General features: G+C 41.2%; 1 protein-coding gene across 3 annotated transcripts in view; it reads right to left on the bottom strand.

Moving 5' to 3' along the window:
* Window positions 1-17,018, bottom strand: part of FZD6 (frizzled class receptor 6) — a 29,997-nt gene extending 12,979 nt beyond the window's left edge. For 2 of the 3 annotated variants that reach the window (XM_037048332.1, XM_037048331.1), the window contains exons 1-2: window positions 16,854-17,018; window positions 15,559-15,891 (exon numbers count right to left, since the gene is read on the bottom strand). In XM_037048332.1, coding sequence (XP_036904227.1) covers window positions 15,559-15,735 — 177 coding nt within the window. In that variant the 5' untranslated portion in view covers window positions 15,736-15,891; window positions 16,854-17,018. Of the gene's footprint in view, window positions 1-15,558; window positions 15,892-16,602; window positions 16,705-16,853 lie in introns of those variants that run through there. The other variant, XM_037048333.1, reaches the window with a different exon arrangement.
* Between the last annotated feature and the right edge of the window lie 3,474 nt (window positions 17,019-20,492).

The raw sequence follows: 20,492 nt of genomic DNA, 5'->3' as shown, positions 1-20,492 counted from the left end.
ACCCAGGAGGCCAGATGTCCACCAAACTCTACCACGGTTGTTCCCAGGAGGCACAGAGCTACAGACGTTCTTGCTCTTGAGCAACCTGACACAAACCCAGGCAAAGATACAGCACAGAGTGAAAAGACACTGATGTGAGTAACTGTCTGTCTAGGGAAATGGGAAGCCCTCATCCTTTTCCTGCCCTGTTCCCCAAAGGTTGGTAGACAGGCATATACTACCATCCCCAATTTTTTGAAAAACTTACATCTTGGAGGGAAAAGCCTCCATATACTGATGATGAAAAATTTTGAGTCCACCTTACCATGAAGCCACCCCAGTAACAAGCTCCATTAGCACACATGGAGCTTTTCAATCCACACAAATATAAATGGGCACCCGGGCATCATCGGGCATTTGAAGAAGCCTTATGAGAGACAGAGACCAAAACAAGCAAGCAGATAAAAGGAAATTTGGAGGAAAGAGATTATGGGGGGGACAGAAGAACACAAAATAAATCACAAAATAAACAAAAATGTTAATATTTTAAATGAAAAGCTATTACATTCATTAAAAAGGGATAGGATGCTATGGAAACATAAAATGACAGGATCGCTGAAATAAAGAACTCTATAGAAGGATCAGAAGACAAAGCTGAGGGAGGAGATGGACAATCAGAGAGAAAGTCCCAATCAGGGGATCAGTCTAAGTGGCTGCATCTGAATTCATGGCCTTCAGAAAGAAATAACGAGGAGAATGGAAGTGGTGGGGGGTGATCATCAAATACAGAATAAGAACATCCTCAGGACAGAAGGATACTAGGCTCCAGAATGGAAAGGCTGGTGCTACACTTTGCAATTCTACTACTAAGACATTTCTGGGCTAAAACGTCAATGAACTCTCTTTTAAAGAGATCTCTCTCAGCTTCTCCTCTCTTTTCAAACCCTCAACTCCATATCACATTAGTTGATGATTCTGCTTCTAGTTCACTGAGAAAACAGGAACAACCTGATTAATTTCCTCACCCTCTAAATGTACCAACACACCTGCAACTTAATCCACAGTCTCTGCAGCGGGTGAACAGCCTGAACTCCTAAGCAGCCAAGTCCACCTGCACACTGGAGTCCGCCCACTGGACTAGCTAAGGACTTTGTTTCTGCAGTTGTCTGCTGTTCTGGCAATAATTTCCCCGTCTACACTATAGTGATTCCTCCACCAGACAAACTTGCTCTATCACCTCCCACCACTAAAAAAGAAAACCCATAAAACAATACCTTTTCTTGACTCTACATGCCAATCCCCATCCAGCTGTTGTTCCATTTTCCTATTCCCCTTCATAAAAAAAACTCCTTTAAAAAGTTGTGTACGCTCACTCTCTCCAATTCAACTCTTCCCATTCCCTCTTGAGCCAACTCTCCAATCAGGTTTGTCCCCCATAGTCCAGTGAAAACTACTCTCAGAGTCAAAATAACCTTCTCATTGTCAAATCCAAGAGTCAATCCTGAGTTGTCATCCTACTCAAATCTGAACAACATTTGACATAGTGGACTGCCCTCCTTCTGTGAGGTCAGTACTTTTTTTAACCTTGGCCTCTAGGATGCCAGTTCCCCTGGGTTTCTACCTATCTCACTGGCTGTTCCTTTTCTTTCTTTCAAAATTGATTTGAGAGAGAGAGAGAAACACAGAGACATCAATTTGGTGCTCCATTCACTGATGCATTCACTGGTTGATTCTTGTATGTACCCTGATCGGGGGCGGGGGGGGGGGCGGTGGAACCTGCAACCTTCGGGTATGGGGACAATGCTCTAACCAACTGAGCTACCCAACCAGGCTGGCTTTCCTTTTCTGATCCTCTTCCATGTCCCAATTCTAAATAACGAAGCCCTAGAGCTCAATCCTCAGACCTCTTCTCACTTCTCAGGGGAGACTCATCCAGAACCATGGTATTAAATACCAGCTATACAAGAACGATTCCCAAATTTATCTCTGGCATCCAACTCTCCTAGGAACCTCACACGTTAATAACCATCTGCCTCCTGGACAAGTCCATTTGCTGTCAGTCTGCATCTCAAACCATGTCCAAAACACAACTCAATCCCACTGCATGCTAGTCCCCAAATACTCCCTCAGTCCCCACCATCTCAACAAGGTGGTACCACCCACGATTCACCCAATTGCTCAGGCCAAGAATCTAAAGATTCAGTCTTTTCTCTCTCCTAAGCTATATCCAATCCACCAGCAAATCCTGTTTGTTCTTTCTTCAAAAGCTGTTTCAGGTCTGACTATTTCTGTCCCTTTCTATCCAGTCCAAGCCACCACATCTTTCACACAGACTACTGAAACCTTCTACAAAGTCTTACTACTTCCTACTCTTGCTAGCCTTAGTAAATTTTCATGCCAATCCATACTGCCACCAATGTGATTGTTTAAAATGTTTTAAAAGCCTTATACTGTTCAAAAGACTCCAATAGAATAAATTCCAAAGTCCTTACCAAGTCCTGTAAGGCCTTACATTTCTTGACCCCTGACTATGTCTCCAATCTCACTTTCTATCATTCTTTCTCTTATTCATTCCATTGCCACCAAACTTGCTTTTGCTTCTCATCATTCCAAGTATATTTCTGTCTCAGAGTCTTTGCATTTACTGTTCCCTTTACCTAGAATGCTCTTCCACCAGATAGTCACATAGCTTGTGTCCTCATTTATTTCAGTCTCTGCTGATCTGTCAGAGTCATTCCCTGGCTACTCCACATAAAAAATTATCCTGTCATCCTCTGTTCCATTATACCATTTTGTATTTATTTATCACTATCTGACATTTCATTAAATACTTAAGTATTTCATTAAACACTTTATTTCTTACTTTCTGACTTCACCACTGGAATAGAAATTCCATGAGGGACGAAATTTTATTTTTTTCTCTGTTACATCCCAGTGCCTGGAACACTGTGTGTGTATATACATATGTATTTTTATTTATTTATTTATTTATTTATTTTATCCTCATCTGAGGACATGCTTATTGATTTTAGAAAGAGGGGATGAGAGGAAGAGAGAGTGGGAGAGAAACATCAGTCTGAAAGAGAAACATCAATTGGTTGCCTCTCGTATGTGTCCCAAACAGGGACTGAACCCACAACTCAGGCATGTGCCCTAAGGGGGAATAGAATGTGCAACCTTTGGTTTACGGTGTGATGCTTCAACCAAGTGAATCACACTGGCGAGGGCATTTATACAGAGATTTACTGAAAAACTGAATGACTATCCAGAACAATGAATGAGCAATGACAAGGCTTATCCATAAGAAGTTTTAGAGAATAATAATAAAGAAAGAATAAATGTTTCCAGAGGGGGAAAAACAGATTACATGCAAAAGAAGTAAATTCTGAATATTTGATAATATCAGATGCTAGAGGACATGAGGAAATAACTAATATTCTGAAGGAATAGTGCTTTCAACCTAGAATTCTATACTCAACCAAACATTCAGGTAAGGGCACAATAATGACCATTTTGGCCCTTACGGAATAAATTTTAACTTTAAAGAGTCACTTTTAAGGAAGCCACTGTAGGATGTAATATGTCTGAAACAAAGTGAAGAACTATATGATAAAGCAGAAAGAGAATGACACAGGACTCAGGAGTTAGTTAATCCAACACTGGAGAACAGCGGGAGGAAGCTTCAGCAGGACAGCTACATATCTGGTTAGGAAAGCGGTCAGAGTGTATTGATGGGACAGACGGCTTAAGGAAAAAGGTCTCCAAGAGGATGGAAGTGAAGAATTAGAATGCCAGATTATATATTTTGAGCATTTGAGAAGATTGCTACTAGATGTCTAATAAGTCTTTCGGGAGATCTGAAAAAAATGAGTAATAGCTACATAGAAAACAAAGCAAATGGGGAAAATGCATTACTGTATTAACTATGGGGCAGAAGGTGTAACCGCTCAGCTAACATTGTTGATAGACTTTAAGTAAAATGATGTAAAATCAATTTCTACCATAGGCTAATTGATATAAACAAGAACAGGTTACTATAGCATCTCATCCACATTACAATGAAATGATGTTAACAAAACTGTTATTCAGGACATTAATATTTGTTGCTACATAGCCTACACACCAGAACACCTGAAGGAGTTCGAAGTGGCTTCTTTTCGGGGAAAGACTTCCGGGAAAGTGGAGAAGGGTGGGTAGGGACTGCTGTTTTCTGTTAAAAGCCTTTGACACTGAGAGTTTTTTCAGCTTTACTCAAGTATAAATGGTATATGATAAACTGAACATGTATAAAGTACACACTCCGATGGGTTTTGAAGCATTATCGCAACCAAGGTAAAAATAACTCCATCACCACTAAAAGTTTTTTCTTGCCCCTTTACAATCCCTCCCTTTTACCTCTCCTCTCACAGCTCCCCCCACCCCAGGGACCTCCCACATCTGGCCACCACCGACCTTGAGATCATTACAGAGTGATATTTTCCAGGATTTTACATAAATAGAACCATATGGCATATACTCTTTTTGTCTGGCTTCTTTCACTTAGCATCACTATTTTGAGATTCACCATGTTGTCCCATGGTGAACAGTTTACTCTTTTTAGTTGCTGAGTAGTCTTCCATTGCGCGGCTCTACCATGATCTGTTTACCCATTCTCCTGTTGATGGACAATGTGAAGTGCTCATGGGACATTTGAGTGTGCATAGCTACTAACAGGCAGTTAATAAGTACAGCTATGCATGTCAAAGACTTAGGTTAAGGATTTGGAAGTCATCATTATAAAAATGGCCACTGAAATATTTTATTAAATTACCTAAAGAGAACATGCAGAGAAAGAGATGAAAATTCTGATTCAAGGGGAATGCACTGAATTTAACATACTAACATCTCCTTTCTTTCCAAATGCCACTGAAACAAGAACGTTTATAAATAAATAAAATAAAATCTATAGCTACACACACACAAACAGAAAAATGTCTTTTAGCGAACTATAAACTTTACAAAATTTTTGAAAGATGAAAAAGAAGGAATAATGCTTCGATTTTTAACAGTATAACCAACTACATAACTCCTTCCATAAAACATTCAGATTCTGACTAAACTTCAACAAATACACTTTAAAATGCACTGCTGAGCACCATATACCACTAATAACATAGTATAAAACCTATAAAGTAAAAGGAACAAAACTACAAGGAGAAATGGGCAGGCCCATGATCAGCACTGGAGATTTCGGTCAATGCACATTTCTCAGTAAATGTAAGGGCAAGCAGACAAAACCTAAGTACCTGTGAGACGTGACTGACAAGTCTGACACAGATTCCACATCCAACAACGAGAGGAAAGTGCCTTTTAGGGACACTGGACCAGCGGAGAGCGTGCCCTGTCCTGATCAGGCAGTGACTAAGCAGATGGACCCGCCACCACTTCTGCACTATGACATCTCTCCCGTATTTGAACAATGCTGAAGCCTGAACCTTCGCCACCTAACAGGGGCTTGCTGCAGAGCAAATGGCAGAGTACTTTCTCAGTGTCCTTTCTCCCGAAGAGGTGACTGCTGGACTGTGTGAGTATCCCCACCTGGGACCGAGGTGGGGAAGGGGAGGCGTGGAAAACTGGTAGCATTCTCTTTGTTTACTGTCATAAATAAGCCTAGTTTCTAAAATATTTTAGTGCCTGGTAATTGGATCTTATATTAGAAAGAATTAAAACACACTGTGTTTAATATTCTGAATCGGAAGCCAGTTTGCAATAGCTATGATAAACTCGTGGTCAGCACTTAAGAACTGTTATTGTCCAGTTCAAGAGCAGGTAAAATAAAGGTAACACATGTAGATTTGCTGTATTAAAATAATTTTCTTACAGGGCAAATATGGCAAGTGACATCCTTTGTTTAATTCTTCCAAAGTGTCAACACTGGTTAATGCAACAACGTTGAGATTCATGCAGCCTGCACAGGATAAGTCAGATGCGGGAAACGGAGGAACTTCAGAGGCCAGGCCAGTAAGTAAGCTCAACGGGTGCAGGATGACAGGGAGCAGCTGGGTGGCGGCCACTGCTCAGCTCCATCAGACTTGATTTGGGAACGTGGGCCCGAACTGTCAGATATAGCAATCTTCAAAGACTGCAAAATCTGGATTTTCACGTGACATCTCTAAAATTTTTATTGCATCATTTTATTTTTATTTTTTCCAAATCACAACATTTATATTTTATTTTGTCATCCCTTGACATCCCTCCAAAAGCTTATACTAGGGAAAAAATCTGTGGGCAATGAGCCATTTCATTCAGTCTTCATCATAAGCAACTGGGTTTTTGTTTTGTTTCATTTTGTTTCAAAGACTAGAAACTCACAAGATATGTTGTCAAACAGAGATCTTGTCCCTTTAATGTAAACATTTAAAATACTGTACAGGACAAGCAAAATGTCTTCAGGTCAATCCATTCACTTTCAAGTTATGTTACAAACCACAGACATGAAGAACTACAGACTTGGACAGGATCTGAAGGGACTTTAAAGTCTATTATTTCCAAAGAGTATATGTGTGTGTGTGTCTTGCCAAGGGACGTGTTCTTTAAATAAAGAGGTTACACAGAGCCTGCTACACTGGGTAAATAAAAGTGCAGCTGCTCGGGCTGAAGAGGAAGCCCCCCTCTGCGACACCGCTCACTGCTCCCCGGTGACCTCAGAGCACCTCCCGAGATCACAGTTTGTAACCAGTGACCTCGCCCAAACCCTCAAGTTACAGTGAGGACAGGCAATTCCCCAAATCTAGTCTGAATTAAAATCTAAGTGCCCAGATCCACCGCTACGGTTACCAACACCATAGCTCCTGGTGATAAATCAGAGGTTTGATTCATTCAACACTAACCATGAGCTGGGCGCTGTGCTTTTCTGTATACGGATTCTGTGTACAACAGTCAGGTGAGATAGCTGTTCTTACCCTCACCTTGTAAACAAGGAGACTGAGACTCTAACAGGTGAGGCAACTTTTACAGAGCCACGTGTAGTCGGCGGCAAACTGCACGTGGCCCCACAGCACGACTTCTCCAACACTGGCACTATGCTGTCGCCCAAACCCCCTGAAAATCACCCTTCCCTAAAACACAAGGCCGTCACGTATGCCAACAAGGATGAAGGGGGGAAATACATCAAAAGAGGCTTGGGAATCTTCTACATAAAACAAAACTCTTCCGTTTGAAAAACAAGTGTTCCTAATAGGACACAGAGTCGGCAGTCATGTTTAGGACATTCCAGATGTTGTGTGTAGCTCCTGAAGCAGGTAATTCTGGAGCAAATCATTTTAGAACAAATTGCACTTTAAATAATGGCTGGTCAGCCTATTACTGAACTCATCCTAACAGGTCAAAAACATAAACCAAAAGAGCGTATTTCCCTAAGCTTTTGAAGTAAAAATCTTGATTAGAATCTTTTATGCTGTTCCACAAAATGTCCTGAGTATCATTCTCAGAAACCAAACTTTGAGATGAAAAGGCATATGAACTTGGCTCATTGTGATGTTTCCTAGGTCCTTGATCTGACACTCAGAATTGCTGACTGGTGCGGCAATCACAGAAAGAATGGGCCATGAGTGACCTCGGTAAGAGGAATCCTTGAACTGGTTTTGTAGCCTCTCTTCTGGGGCTGAAAGCAGCAAACATTCTGTCAGCTCTTCAGCTCTGTGCCTCAACTTCACTGTCAGAGGCTCTAATCATATATCCCTGCTTACCAGACCATTATATTGGCCCATTATATTTAGGGCATAGAGCTGATGAGGCCAGTAAGATTAACCCTACATAAATAAAAGGGACCCCCCATCTTGGAAAATTTTGCTCATACTTCCTGGTACCCACTGGACACAATTAGGGGACACCTAGAGTAATCAACCCAAGCTACTCTCATGAATGGGGCGTTATCTAACGCACCTACTTATGACATCAGGGGTATTCAAAGAGCATTCCACCCTCAGGGGGCCCGAGCAGGACCCCAGGCATGGGAGGAAGTGCGAGCGCGTTCCTCGCCGTCTCAGACTGCCCACTTCTGCCACGCCACTGCCTCGCCCTTGCAGCACACCGGCCGGTCCCTACGCTCCGATGACATGATAACGAAGGAACCACAACATGGGCCTGCAGGGTGCAGCAAGGTAGGACCCCGAGGACAAGTCTAGGTTAGAATTCTAAGAGAGAGAGATCAAAAGAAGGAAGACATTTTGATGTTTGAAAAATACATGAAGCCAGCCCTAAGTGAAATGTCTTTGCAGCAGTGTCTTGGCTGTGCCTTGCCTCCTTTAGGACTAAAGGCACAAGATACACTAACATTTGTCACTTTTCTGAAGCATGAATCAGGACCCCATCGGAACGCGGGAACAAGCTACTTCACTGGTGACCAAGGCCAAGAAACGGCAAAGATTCTCACTGCAGGATTTACATTTTCTACTCATGGTGGCATACACAGTAACTCTCAAAAGTTACTATATAACTCTCAAAGTATCTCTCAAAGTAACACTCAAAGTGTCAAAAGCTTCATTTTTACTGTAAAATGGCACCAAAAAGATAATTTCTAGTGATGGTAATGATAAGAGAGAGAAAGTGATTGGAAGTGATTCCCTGACTGGGAATTGAACCAACGACCTTTCAGTTTGCAGGACAATGCCCAACCCACCTAGCCACACCAGTCAGGGCTCAATATCTATTTTATTTCGATGACTCGATGGCTTACCTTCAGAATAGTTAGTTATCTTCAGGATGCCCTCCCTGAAAATAAAGAGGCCCGTCACACTAACCACATTCTTGCCTGTGTGTGTGTGTGGGGGGGGGCAGGGGGGAGGAGGCGGCTGTATAAGAGTAGAGAAGGAGGAAAGGAAGGGGTTCACTAGACTCTTCTGCAAGCAGAAAAATGAAAATGTTTAAAAACCACTGCCCAGCAGAAACAGATTTTTCTTAAGTTTGTTTATGCGGTTTTTCTCCAACCCTTTCTTTTAATTGAATAGAAACATTTTAGTAGTGCATATTAACAGGTGGAAAGGAAAGGGGTTGGGTTTTTTCCCTTTTGGCTCACTTCCCTTCAGACTTTTCAAAAGGGGAATGGCCACATGCTGTTCCAAACATAATACGTGACTTTGCTTTTGCCTAGAGCTCATTGAAGGCAATTCAAAAAGAAAAACAAATATTCCTCTTTCCATTTTCCCTAGATCAGCCTCTCAAGGGACATCGACCCAACACTCTGAGAAACACCACTCCAGATACGAACCACAAAGGCGCACAATGGAAACCCCACAGCCGTTTGTTCTTGCACCTGGGAAAATGAGACTGCACAACATCCTTCTAAGAAGCCAAGCTGCTGTTCAGAACTGTAAATTAACTCTTTGCAATACAAAGTAATTTAGCTTCGGTTAATAAACAAGGGAAAAAACCAAAGTCCTTGATTTCAAGCAATCTCTGAAACAAAACTAAAAAACCAGGATATCCCCAGAGTCTTTTGGTTTGTGATAAATTTGACTTAAAAAATATCCTGTGTAAATAATATACTCAGATAACATTAATAAGAATGCACAATGTTTATTTATATACATTACACACATGTAATACTTAAGAACATTTGCAAGTACTTTGAACTCAGGTTCAGCAAACTCCAGCCCATGGGCCAAAAACCAAAAAAAACCCCAATCCCCCACAATGGTCTACTGCCTATTTTTGTAAATAAAGTTTTATTGAAACACATCTAAAGAACTAAACTGTGAAAACCACTGTTCTAAACCTGCTCCTACAATCATCGTTCTGCAATGACCATAAAATGCCGCGAGGTCTGTAAGCCAGGACAGCCACCGTACAAAGTGAAAACTGAGGCATATAAGAGGAGTGAGGTAGATCTCTTGAACGTGATATTCCTGGAAGCTAAGAAAGCACAACATTAGATATTTCTCCAGCTCCTCATCCCAACACTGATTCATAGTGAACACTGGAAATTCAACAGGGACTAGCAGAAACCAAAGGCAGTAGGGTTGGAGATGTAAAGCCCACTCTATTGTTTAGGGAAGCTATAAAACACTTTTTAAAAAAGGAAAAGTCAAGGTATATGCAGTTAATAATTTAGTAGTAGTCTGGACTATAAACTTAAATACTAAAATACAATGTTTGAAAAATCTGACATATAGTTTATAACACAATGGTCAAATCAAAAGATGAAATCTCTCACTCCATAAAAATAAATATAAATGGTTAAAAATAAAATTCTTTAAATAAATTCTAACACACATGTGGCAAGCTAACATGGAAAAGAACAGAAGATGTCAACTGGTATTTTATTAGAACTAGGCTCAGGCAGAAAGTGGATGCTATGTAAACCACCTAAACACATTAGAATGTGTTTTACTCAGACGCTGCAGAAGATGAAGGTGGGAGATAAGGATGGGGGGATATTCTCTACTTGTTCTTCAGGACAGGAAATAGCACCTTTCTCTTTATTGAGCCTCTACTGAGCATCTATGGTGCTCAGAGGCACTGTGCTGGGCACTGGGGACAGAAAAGAAAAAAACCCACCTTTAGTTTGCAATCTAGTGAGAGAGCCAGGTAAATAACTGCAACACAGCACACTAAGAATAAGAATCATTGTATATACTGGGTTGAACAAATGTCAGTTTACAGTTGTGAGTACGTGAAACAGTTTTTTCTTGTATTATTATTTATTATTGCATTATTTGTCACATGAACTGTAAACCTACCTATGCTCAACCCTGTATTAAGCACTACAGAGTATATAAAGAGTGAGGTGATTAAATAAGCTTGGGCGAAAGGTGAAAGAAGGCTTCACTGAGCACAGTTACTGCTTTAACGGAGCCCCGAAGAAACTGAGCAGGTGAATACGGGTGGGTAGACAGGCAGTGGATACCGTACTACATGCAAAGGTACAAAGGTGAGAGAGAACAATATGGACTTGAGTTCTGCAAATCGGCCGCTTTGGCTGAAGCAGAGCATGTGCACTGGGAGGGAAGGCCCCACGGGAAGAGTCACGTGGATGCCACATTAGGGTCGGGTCTTTACCGTTTCAGCTTCAGGAAAACAGTGAAGAATTTATTCCCAAAGTGGACTTCACAGATCCACACTCTAATAAAATCACTTTGGTACCACAGAGAGGAGCAACTGAAGGCCAACAGTTTTATTTTTGATTGAAAAGTTCTAAGGAGACTTTGTATGCATGGCATAGATGAAAAGGAAAATGGTAGAGCCAAATAAAGGTAAAAAAACCCACTCTCTGTTAAACTTTTGTCTTTTGTCTAAATTTGCAAAGCAGCAGCAAAGACTAAATTAACACATCATGTTCTGAATGTCAGGAGATGTTTTCTCTTTATTCCTTAAGGTCAAGGGATAAAGGTAAAGATGCCACTATGGTCCATGTCGACAGAGAAGGCTGTGTCCAACAGCGCTTGGACCTTGAACAGGAACTTCTTTGGGCTTCAGTTTTGTCACCTATAAAATGAAGGATTCAAGTGTTCTGAACCTGGGCTATAAATAGAAGTATATTTCACCATAATTGGTTTCCGTTATACTCCTACTCATTTTACTTAAATTTCAAAACATATCCTTATTCTGAGAAGGGTCAAAGGCACAAAAGAGGTTAAGAAGCTCTGCATGACATGGTCACTTACAACTCTCAAATATAGAATTTTGGACATTCAGCCCTGACTGGTGTGGTTCGGTTGGGCGTCATCCTGCAAAGTGAAAGGCTGTGGGCTGATTTCGGGCCAGGGCACAGGCCCAGGGGCTGATTTGGTCCCTGGACGGGGTGCATGCAAGAGGCGACCAACTGATGTTTCTCTCTCCCATCGATGTTTCTCTCCCTTTCTCCCTCCCTACCCCTGTCAAAAAATAAATAAATAAAATCTTTAAAAAAAAGAATTCTGGGTGTTCAACACAAAAACTAAAAGAGAATGCCACTGGCTAAGGATAAATAAGGACGGGAGATAAGAAAAGCACAATGCCGTGGGCCAAAAAGAATCAGACTCAGGGATTTAAGGTCTGACTCAGGCTGACAATCTGCCTTCCTACTTCCCTTTCTTCTTTGTGGACTTCAGTGAAGGCTGTATGGCTTTCTTCTATACCCTCAAACCTACTGAAGTATGGTTTATATAATAAAACTTAGCAGGAAAAGTTATGAGGAAGCTTAGTTTACAAGGAAGATTATATAATGAAAATATCCTGCCCTGGCTGGTGTAGCTCAGTGGATTGAGCGCGGGCCTGCGAACCACACGATCGCGGTTCGATTCCCAGTTAGGGCACATGCCTGGGTTGCAGGCCAGTTCCAGGTTCCCGGTTCCCGGCAGGGGATGAACGAGAGGCAACCATACATTGATATTTCTCTCTCCCTCTCCTTCCCTTCCTCTCTAAGATAAATAAATAAAATCTTTAAAAAATAATAATAAAATAAAATATCCTTACGTAGAGGAGGTAAGAACAAAAATGCCTTCTTGATAATGTCCAGACACAAAATTACCTGGAAGCTAGGTAAATAAAAAAAATAATATTTTACACAGAAACAATTAGTTCTAAAAATACATGTGCAGAATAAAAACTAGTTCTTACCAACTTATGTTTATAGGCATTTATTAACAGGATGCACCTCTCTCCTAGGAGCCCTGAATGATCTGTATTTAGAAGGGTGATGTTGGCATTCAAACTTAAAAATGTATGTAGCTGGTACACAGAAAGGAAACCAAATTTTTAAAAAAATTAAGAACACTATAAAACATGACTTATAAAACATATGCTATCATTAGAGAAACTGTGAATGATATAATTATTCCTTTATGGTATGCCCACTACATATTTTATTTTAATCAGATTAAAACACCAAAATTGTTCTGATTAATCAGTAAAAGTCTCACTGCATCATCTGTTCAGCATTCAAAATAACCTCTCATACCGGTTTAAAAGACCACTGAAAGGTTACAATACTATAATTTGTAATGCCCTTTTAAAGTACAACAGCTTAGTATTTAAAAGGCCTCCTATTTTAGACATGAGTCTACAGTGAGGTAGTCCAACAACTATTCAACCAAACAACAAAGGAAGACTTTCAAAGCTGCAAAATCACGTCGAGTTAGTTTTTTAAGTAGTGTCTATATTAAAATTACAGGGGTTTCATTCCTAGCAACAATCTGAGGGGAGGAAAACCTTTACCATTCTTGGGCAGTTTTTCTGGAGACAAACTACAAGAACACTGTCTTCTTTCCTTGAGGAGACTTATCAGCCTAACAGATCTGTACGGGGGACAGGTTCCTGTCTCCATAGGAAACTCTTCCTTCCCACACCACCTGAGCAATCTGCGTGTCTCTAAACCAGAGGCAGGTAACTAAGGCACCTAAGGCAACCTTTAGTGTCACTCTGTTCCGCATCCCACATGTGGTTTCTTTTAAAAAGTATCTTAACAAAGAATATTTATATGCCCCCCAAAAGGTCACTTTTTAGCAAAACACTATCTACAACCCCCATATCTTCCAATAATTGATTTGCTTCAGAAAACTGTGCCAAGTGAACATTACAACCACTTATGGAAACATACCAGATTTTTGTTCCCTCTCAGATCCCTCCCCCACATACAGCACCACAATGCAGCAAAGTGGGTGGCCCTCACTGCTGAATACTTAAAGCTCCGCCCCTTACAATGTAACAGGTGCACCCAAAGAAATATGGCCCAAATGAAAGAACAGTTCAAAGCTCCAGAAAAAAAAAACTAAGCAACAACAGATAGCCAATGTATCAGATGCACAGTTCAAAACTCTGGTAATCAGGATGCTCACAGAAATGATTGAGTACAGATGCAAAAGAGAGGAAAAAGTGAAGGCTCTACAAGTGACATAAAGAAAAATACACAAGAAACCAACAGTGAAGGAAAAGAAACAGAGACTCAAATCAACGATTTAGAACAGAAGGAAGAAATAAACATTCAACCAGAGTAGAATGAAGAAACAAGAATTCAAAAAAATGAGAGGTTTAGGAACCTCTGGAACAACTTTAAACATTCCAACATTCGAATCACAGGGGTGCCAGAAGGAGAAGAGGAAGAGCAAGAAACTGAAAACTTATTTGAACAAATAATGAAGGAGAACTCCCCCAATCTGGCGAAGTAAATAGACTTTCAGAAAGTCCAGGAAATCAGAGAGTTCCAAAGAAGTTGGACCCAAGGAAGCACACACCAAGGCACATTGTAACTAAATTATGCAAGATTAAAGATAAGAAGAGAATCTTAAAAGCAGCAAGAGAAAAGACAGTTACCTACAAAGAAATTCCCATAAGACTATTAGCTGACCTCTCAAAAGAAACCTTACAGGCAAGAAGGAATTGGAAAAAAGTATTCAAAGTCATGAAAGGCAAGGACCTACATCTGATCTGAGATTACTCTACCCAGCAAAGCTATCATTTAAAACGGAAGGGAAGATAAAGTGCTTCTCAGATAAGGTCAAGTTAGAGTTCAGCATCACCAAGCCCTTACATGAAATGTTTAAAGAGGCTTATCTAAGAAAAAGAAGGCCAAAACCCTAAACAAATGACAACAAATTCACAACTATGAACAACTGAACCTAAAAAACAAAGCAAACTAAGCAAGCAACTAGAATAGGATCAGAATCACAGAAGTGGAGATCACATGGAGAGTTATCAACAGGGAATGGGGGAGAATGGGAGAAAAGGTACAGAGAATAAGAAGCATAAATGGTAGGTACAAAATAGAGAGGTTGAGGTTAAGAATAGGAAATGGAGAAGCCAAAAAACTTGTATGTATGACCCATGGACATGAACTAAGGGGAGGGGAATGCTGGAGGGAGGGAGGGTGCAGAGCAGAGGAGGATAAAGGGGAGAAAAAAACATAGGACAACTGTAATAGCATAAGCAGTAAAATATACTTAAAAATGAAAAAATGCACTGGATTCTGCTATGTATAATGAGCTCCCATGTACAATGTGCAGCCATGTCTTTGGTTCAAATTAAAAATTTTTTTTTTCATTTCAATTTTTAATTCAATTTATTTATGTATATTTCGATACTTGTTTTTTGTATTATAAAGGAATTTTAGCATTTATTTTTGAACATATTATGATACAAGAAATTTTATGTACCAAATAAGCACAAAACACAAAAACAGATACAAGGTATTTCGGGTACTGCCCATTTATAATGCACATCCTTATTTTTCCCTCAAAAATTTAGGCAAAAAAGTGCCCAGTGCACACAGCAAAAGACAGTATGCAGTCTAGACAATACACATTGTATGTCCAATGAATTAGGAAAAATTCAGAATTTGCATTAGTAGAGGAACTACCATAATTAATTCAGGAAAGCAAAATATTTGCCAGGTACAAGATATTTCAAAATCATTCACAACTATATGTAAAACAAACCCTAAATTAAGCAAATACACTGAACAGGGCCACAAATATATACAAAACATAAATTCTTAGCAGGATTTAATTTTAAAAAGGATTTGTTCCAAATATGACTTGTACACAACTGAAAGAATCCCTTACTGTCTTAGTTGATTCCAGAACGGGGCATAAAATAGTTTCGATACAGGCATAAAGAACTACTCACCTCCATTTTCACAGCAGCAGTATTCTGGTCATAATGACCCATCAGATTGGGGAAAAACGTCATGTTGTAGGTCATTTTCATACATCTGGGGACGACGATTGGCTCACAGGTGAAAAGGCTGTGCCCTCTAATGAGGGGTAGAAAAACACATGTCCACAGAAATGGAAACATTTCCATTTTCTTCAAGTCCCTGCTTTTACCACATGGCTTGGATTAAATTGCTCTTTCCATTGTCAGATTTCCACCCAAAGATAAAATGTTCAAATTTCTCATTTCATTATTTCACCATTTTGAAAGAAGCTCTTTTCCTGAAAATGAGTCCCAGGTCAATTGCTGTAAAAACAACCAAGAGGCAGTTATCAGCAACATTTGTCACAAACTCACACGCAGAAGTTCAAGTGCAGCGCTAAGACTTGCACCTAGGTCACCAACACTGGAAACACGCAAATTCCATCCAGGCGAGATACTCTTCCACCTGCCTGGGCCCAGACTGTTATCATTTGCAGAGGAAATCTCATCTCTAGGAATCAGTGACCGAAGGTTTGTGCGGCACAGAACACAGGCTAAAATGGGGGTACTGGATGAGTGAGACAGAAAAAAGTAATGCAAGGCGTCAGGAGTAAGTTTAAAAGGATTTACAGAACAATAAACTCTTTAAGACTCTGCTGGACATCTTAGCATGTAAAAGAAAACTGGGTCCCAGGGAAATTCTGAAGACCCAATGACTTCTTAAGCGAATTCTTTAAATACTAAGAGGCAGTTTTTGTGGCGGGGGTCTAAGGGTCTAATGCTTTTCCGTTTTTTAAAAAGGGCGACTCCCAGGATTCCCACCTGCGGAGCAGCGAAACTAGTTTTCGCTAGCTGGGGCGCAGTGGCCCCACCGAGAGGGAAAATCGGCAGCTCTGGCCCTGGAGGGCGACGGCGCGTCTGTGGGAGGGAGACTGCGGGCCCCCAGGCACTAAGGACCGCGCCCCACCCCGCCGAACCCGCGCCCGAGCCCCGGCTCCCAGCGCCCGCGCGGTGACGCGCCCCGCGCCCGCGCACCTGCCCCGGACCCACGCGACCCCGCGTCGCCTTCCAGGAGCTGGCACCGACTTCCGTGAAAACTTCGCCCGAACGGCCCGTCTCGCCGTCCGACCCGCCGCCGACCTCCCCGCACCTGCGGCTCCGAGCGCGCCCCCGCTCCCCCCGCCCCGCGCGCTGGGGACGCGCCCCGACCGCCCCGGCCTCCCCGGGACTCGCCGCCCGCGGCGGCCCCCACCCCCCCGCCCCAGTGCGCGGCCGCAGAGCCTCACCTCGAGCGACGGTCGAAGGTAGCTCTCCCTCCCCGTCCAGCCCGCCGGACACCCGCGGCCGGAGCCCGCCCCGGGCTGGTCCCGGACGCCAGCCGCCCCGGAGCCGCACGGGGAGCGAGAGCTGAACGATCCCGCGAGACTGCGCCTCCCGGCCAGCGGGCAGGTCCGGGCTCGTGGTGGCGGCGGCGGCGCTGTCGGGCCTGGCCCTGTGCCCGCTCTCCGCCCGCGCTCCGCGGGCCGGCCCGGCTCTGGGCGGGTCCGGGCTGGACTGGGGTGAACCTTGTCCGGTGCCGCCGGCTCTTTGCCCTGCGTCACGGTACCTGTAGCATCCGGCTGCATCCCAACCCGAGGTCCCGTCCAGAGGGGTTCAGCCTAGAAGGATTTGTGGAAGCTCTTGGCGATGCCCCAAATAAAGCTCGCTTTTTAAAAATCCACTTCATTTTGGATTTCAGAAGCTAAGACTTCTTTTAAACAATTAAAATTTTAATCACAGTTGACATTCGGTGTTATATTAACTTCAGGTGTACGGCTTAGTGGGTAGACACTCATGTACTTTACAAAGTGATCTGCCCCCAATATTTCCAGTGCACAGCTGGCACTATACATAGTTATTATATTATTATTCACTATATTCCCTATGCTGTATCCCCATGACTTGTGTAACTACTAATTTGTACTTGTGTAACTACTAATCCCTTCACTTTTTTCACTCTTGTCTGCCAACCCCATCTTTCCTCTGGCAAACCTTCATCAGTCTGTTCTCCGAGTCTGTTTCTGGGTTTGTGTTTATTTTGTTCTTTAGATTGCACATATAAATCAAATCATATGGTACCTGACTTTCTCTGGCTGACTTACTGCACTTAACGTAATACCTTCTAGGTCCATCCATGATGTTACAAATGATAAGTTTTCATTCCTTTTATGGCAGTAATGTTCCATTCTATACATGATGTTCCACAACTTTTTTTGTCCGCTCTTCTATTGATGGGTACTTGGGTTGCTTCTGTATCTCAGGAGCCAAGATTTTTAAACAGGGCCAATTTGTTTTGTAAACTCAATTGCCCAAGTGATCACAGCTGGAAACTAAGTAACTTCCTGGATAACCATACTAAAAAAAGCCTGTGTTAATTCCGGTCATGATCTCCACACACAGGTGGCAATGGGATTCCAGCCCGGGCAGGTCCTACAGTTTTATTGATTTGAAATCATAATAGAAAGTTGAACTGCTTTAGCAGTTAACCTAGTTTTCAGTACCAACTATGACACACACAAGCTCATGTGCTTAACTTAGTCATCCCTCCTGCCCTCCTAACACCTAACAAACAGAGCTTTCTACTGTCTCTGTAGTTTTGTCTTTTCCAGCAGGTCATGTAGTTAGAATCATACAGATGTAGCCTTTTCAGATTGGCCTCTTTCACTTAGTAATATTCTTCCATTTCTTCTCATGTCTTGATAGCTCATTTCCTTTTAGTGCTGAAAACTATTCCCTTGTCCGGGTGTACCACTGTTCATGTACCCCTACCCAAGGGCATCTTGGTCTAGTCTAAGTTTTGGCAATTATGAACAAAACTGCAGTAAACATCTGTGTGCAGGTTTTGTGTGGACATAAATTCTCAACTTTTCTGGGTAAATACCAAGGAGTACTATTGCTGGATCCTATGGTAACAGTATGTTTAGTTCTATAAGAAACTGCCAAACTGTCTTTGGCAAAAGAACAGGTCTCTCAAACTGTTTGAGAGATCTGATTGCTTCAGATCCTTGTCAGCATTTGGTGTTGTCGATGTTCCAGATTTTGGCCATTCTAATAGGTGGGTAATGGTATCTCATTGTTGTTTTAATTTGCATTTTGCTGATGATTTACCATCTGTATATCTCCCTTGATAAGAGGTCTGTTAAGGTATTTGGCCTATTTTTAAATCAGGTTATTTGTTTTCTTATGGGGGAGTTTTAAGAGTCCTTTGTATATTTTGGATAACAATCTTTTATCAGATATCTATGTTTTGAAAATATTTTCTCTCAGTCTGTGGTTTATTTCCTAACTTTCTTGACATTATCTTCTGCAGAACAGAAGTTTTAGATTTTAATGAAGTCCAACTTACCAATGATTTCTTTCATTGATTGTACCTTAAGTATTATATCAAAAAAGTCATCACCAAACCCAAGGACTTTTAGATTTCTCCTTATTTTACTTTCCAGGAATTTTGTAGTTCTGTATTTTACAGTCAGGTCTGTGATCAATTTTGAGTTAAGTTTTACAGAGGGTGTAAGATTTCTAACCAGATTCTTTTTTGTTTGTTTGTTTGCCTGTGGACGCCCCATTGTTCCAGCACTGTTCGTTGAAAAAGAAAATATTGCCTTAGTTCCTTTGTCAGAGATGGATTGACTTTATTTAAATGGGTCTATTTGGGGTCTCTCTATTCTGTTCCATTGATCTATTTGTCTATTCTTTTGCCAATAACACAGTGACCTGATTATTGTATCTTTACAGTAAGTTTTGAAATTGGGTAGCATCAGTCTCTAAGTTTGTTTTTCAATATTGTGTTAACTATTCTGGGTCTTTTTCTTCCCTGTATAAACTTCAGATTCAATTTGTTGATATTTGCAAAATAACGTGCTGGGATTTTGACTGTGATCGCATTGAATCTATACATCAAGTTGGGAAGCACTGACATTTTAGCAATATTGTGTCTTCCTATCCACGAAAATTGAGTATCCCACCATTTATTTGATTTCTTTCAACAGAGTTTTGTACTTTTCCTCATGTAGACCTTATATATTTTGTTAGATTTATACCTAAGTATTTCATTTGGGGGGTATTAATGTAAATGGTACTGTGGGGGGTGTTTTGGGTGTTTTTTCCTCCATCTATCACCATTTATCTCCCCTATATTCTCCTCTACCTCTCCCCACCCCCCCACCTCTCCCTGGCAATCACCACATTGTTGTCCATGAGTTTCCTCTCTCTCTCTGCTCTATCCCTCCAGGTGTTATGTTTTTTACTTCAAATTCCACTTGTTCATGACTGGTATATAGGATGTTAACCTTGTATTCTGCAACCTTGCTACAATCACGTTAGTTCCAGGAGTTTCTCTATGTCTCCAATTTTGGGAGCAGAAAATTGCTGCTTAAATCTCTGACAGATCTAAGAGTGTTTGCTTTTCAGTTTATTCAGCTTTTTACTTGTTGGGATGGAATGATGGTTTCTATGCTCTTTACATGTCAGATAGTCAGAATCATACAGTAACTTGGACTGAAAGTTACTGTATGATTGGACCCAAAACTCCAGTACTTCATTTTCTAAAATAAATGTTACTTTAAGAATTTGATTGACAATTTCAATTGCTTTGACTTAGCAGAACAAAGTTTTTCCAAGTTAAAATTTGGCATTATTGTTAATAGAACACTGATTATATTAATACCTTGATTATAATATTACTAAGTGATTTTGCTAAAACAAAGGAAGGAAATAAATTTTATGAAGTATATAATTAAAAATTTTTTTAATTTTATTTATTTATTTTTAGAGAGATGGAAAACGTGGAGTGAGGGAGAGAAACATGAATGTGTGGTTGCCTCTCACACACCACCCAACCCCTGAGGGACCTGACCCACAACCCAGGTATGTGCCCTGACTGGGAA

This window comes from Sturnira hondurensis, unplaced genomic scaffold (assembly GCF_014824575.4).
Source record: "Sturnira hondurensis isolate 20B ecotype Veracruz unplaced genomic scaffold, ASM1482457v3 Scaffold0006413, whole genome shotgun sequence".
Classification (NCBI taxonomy): Eukaryota; Metazoa; Chordata; class Mammalia; order Chiroptera; family Phyllostomidae; genus Sturnira; species Sturnira hondurensis.
Note: the sequence above shows the minus strand (reverse complement) of the source record. Positions and strands in the feature narration are given on the sequence as shown.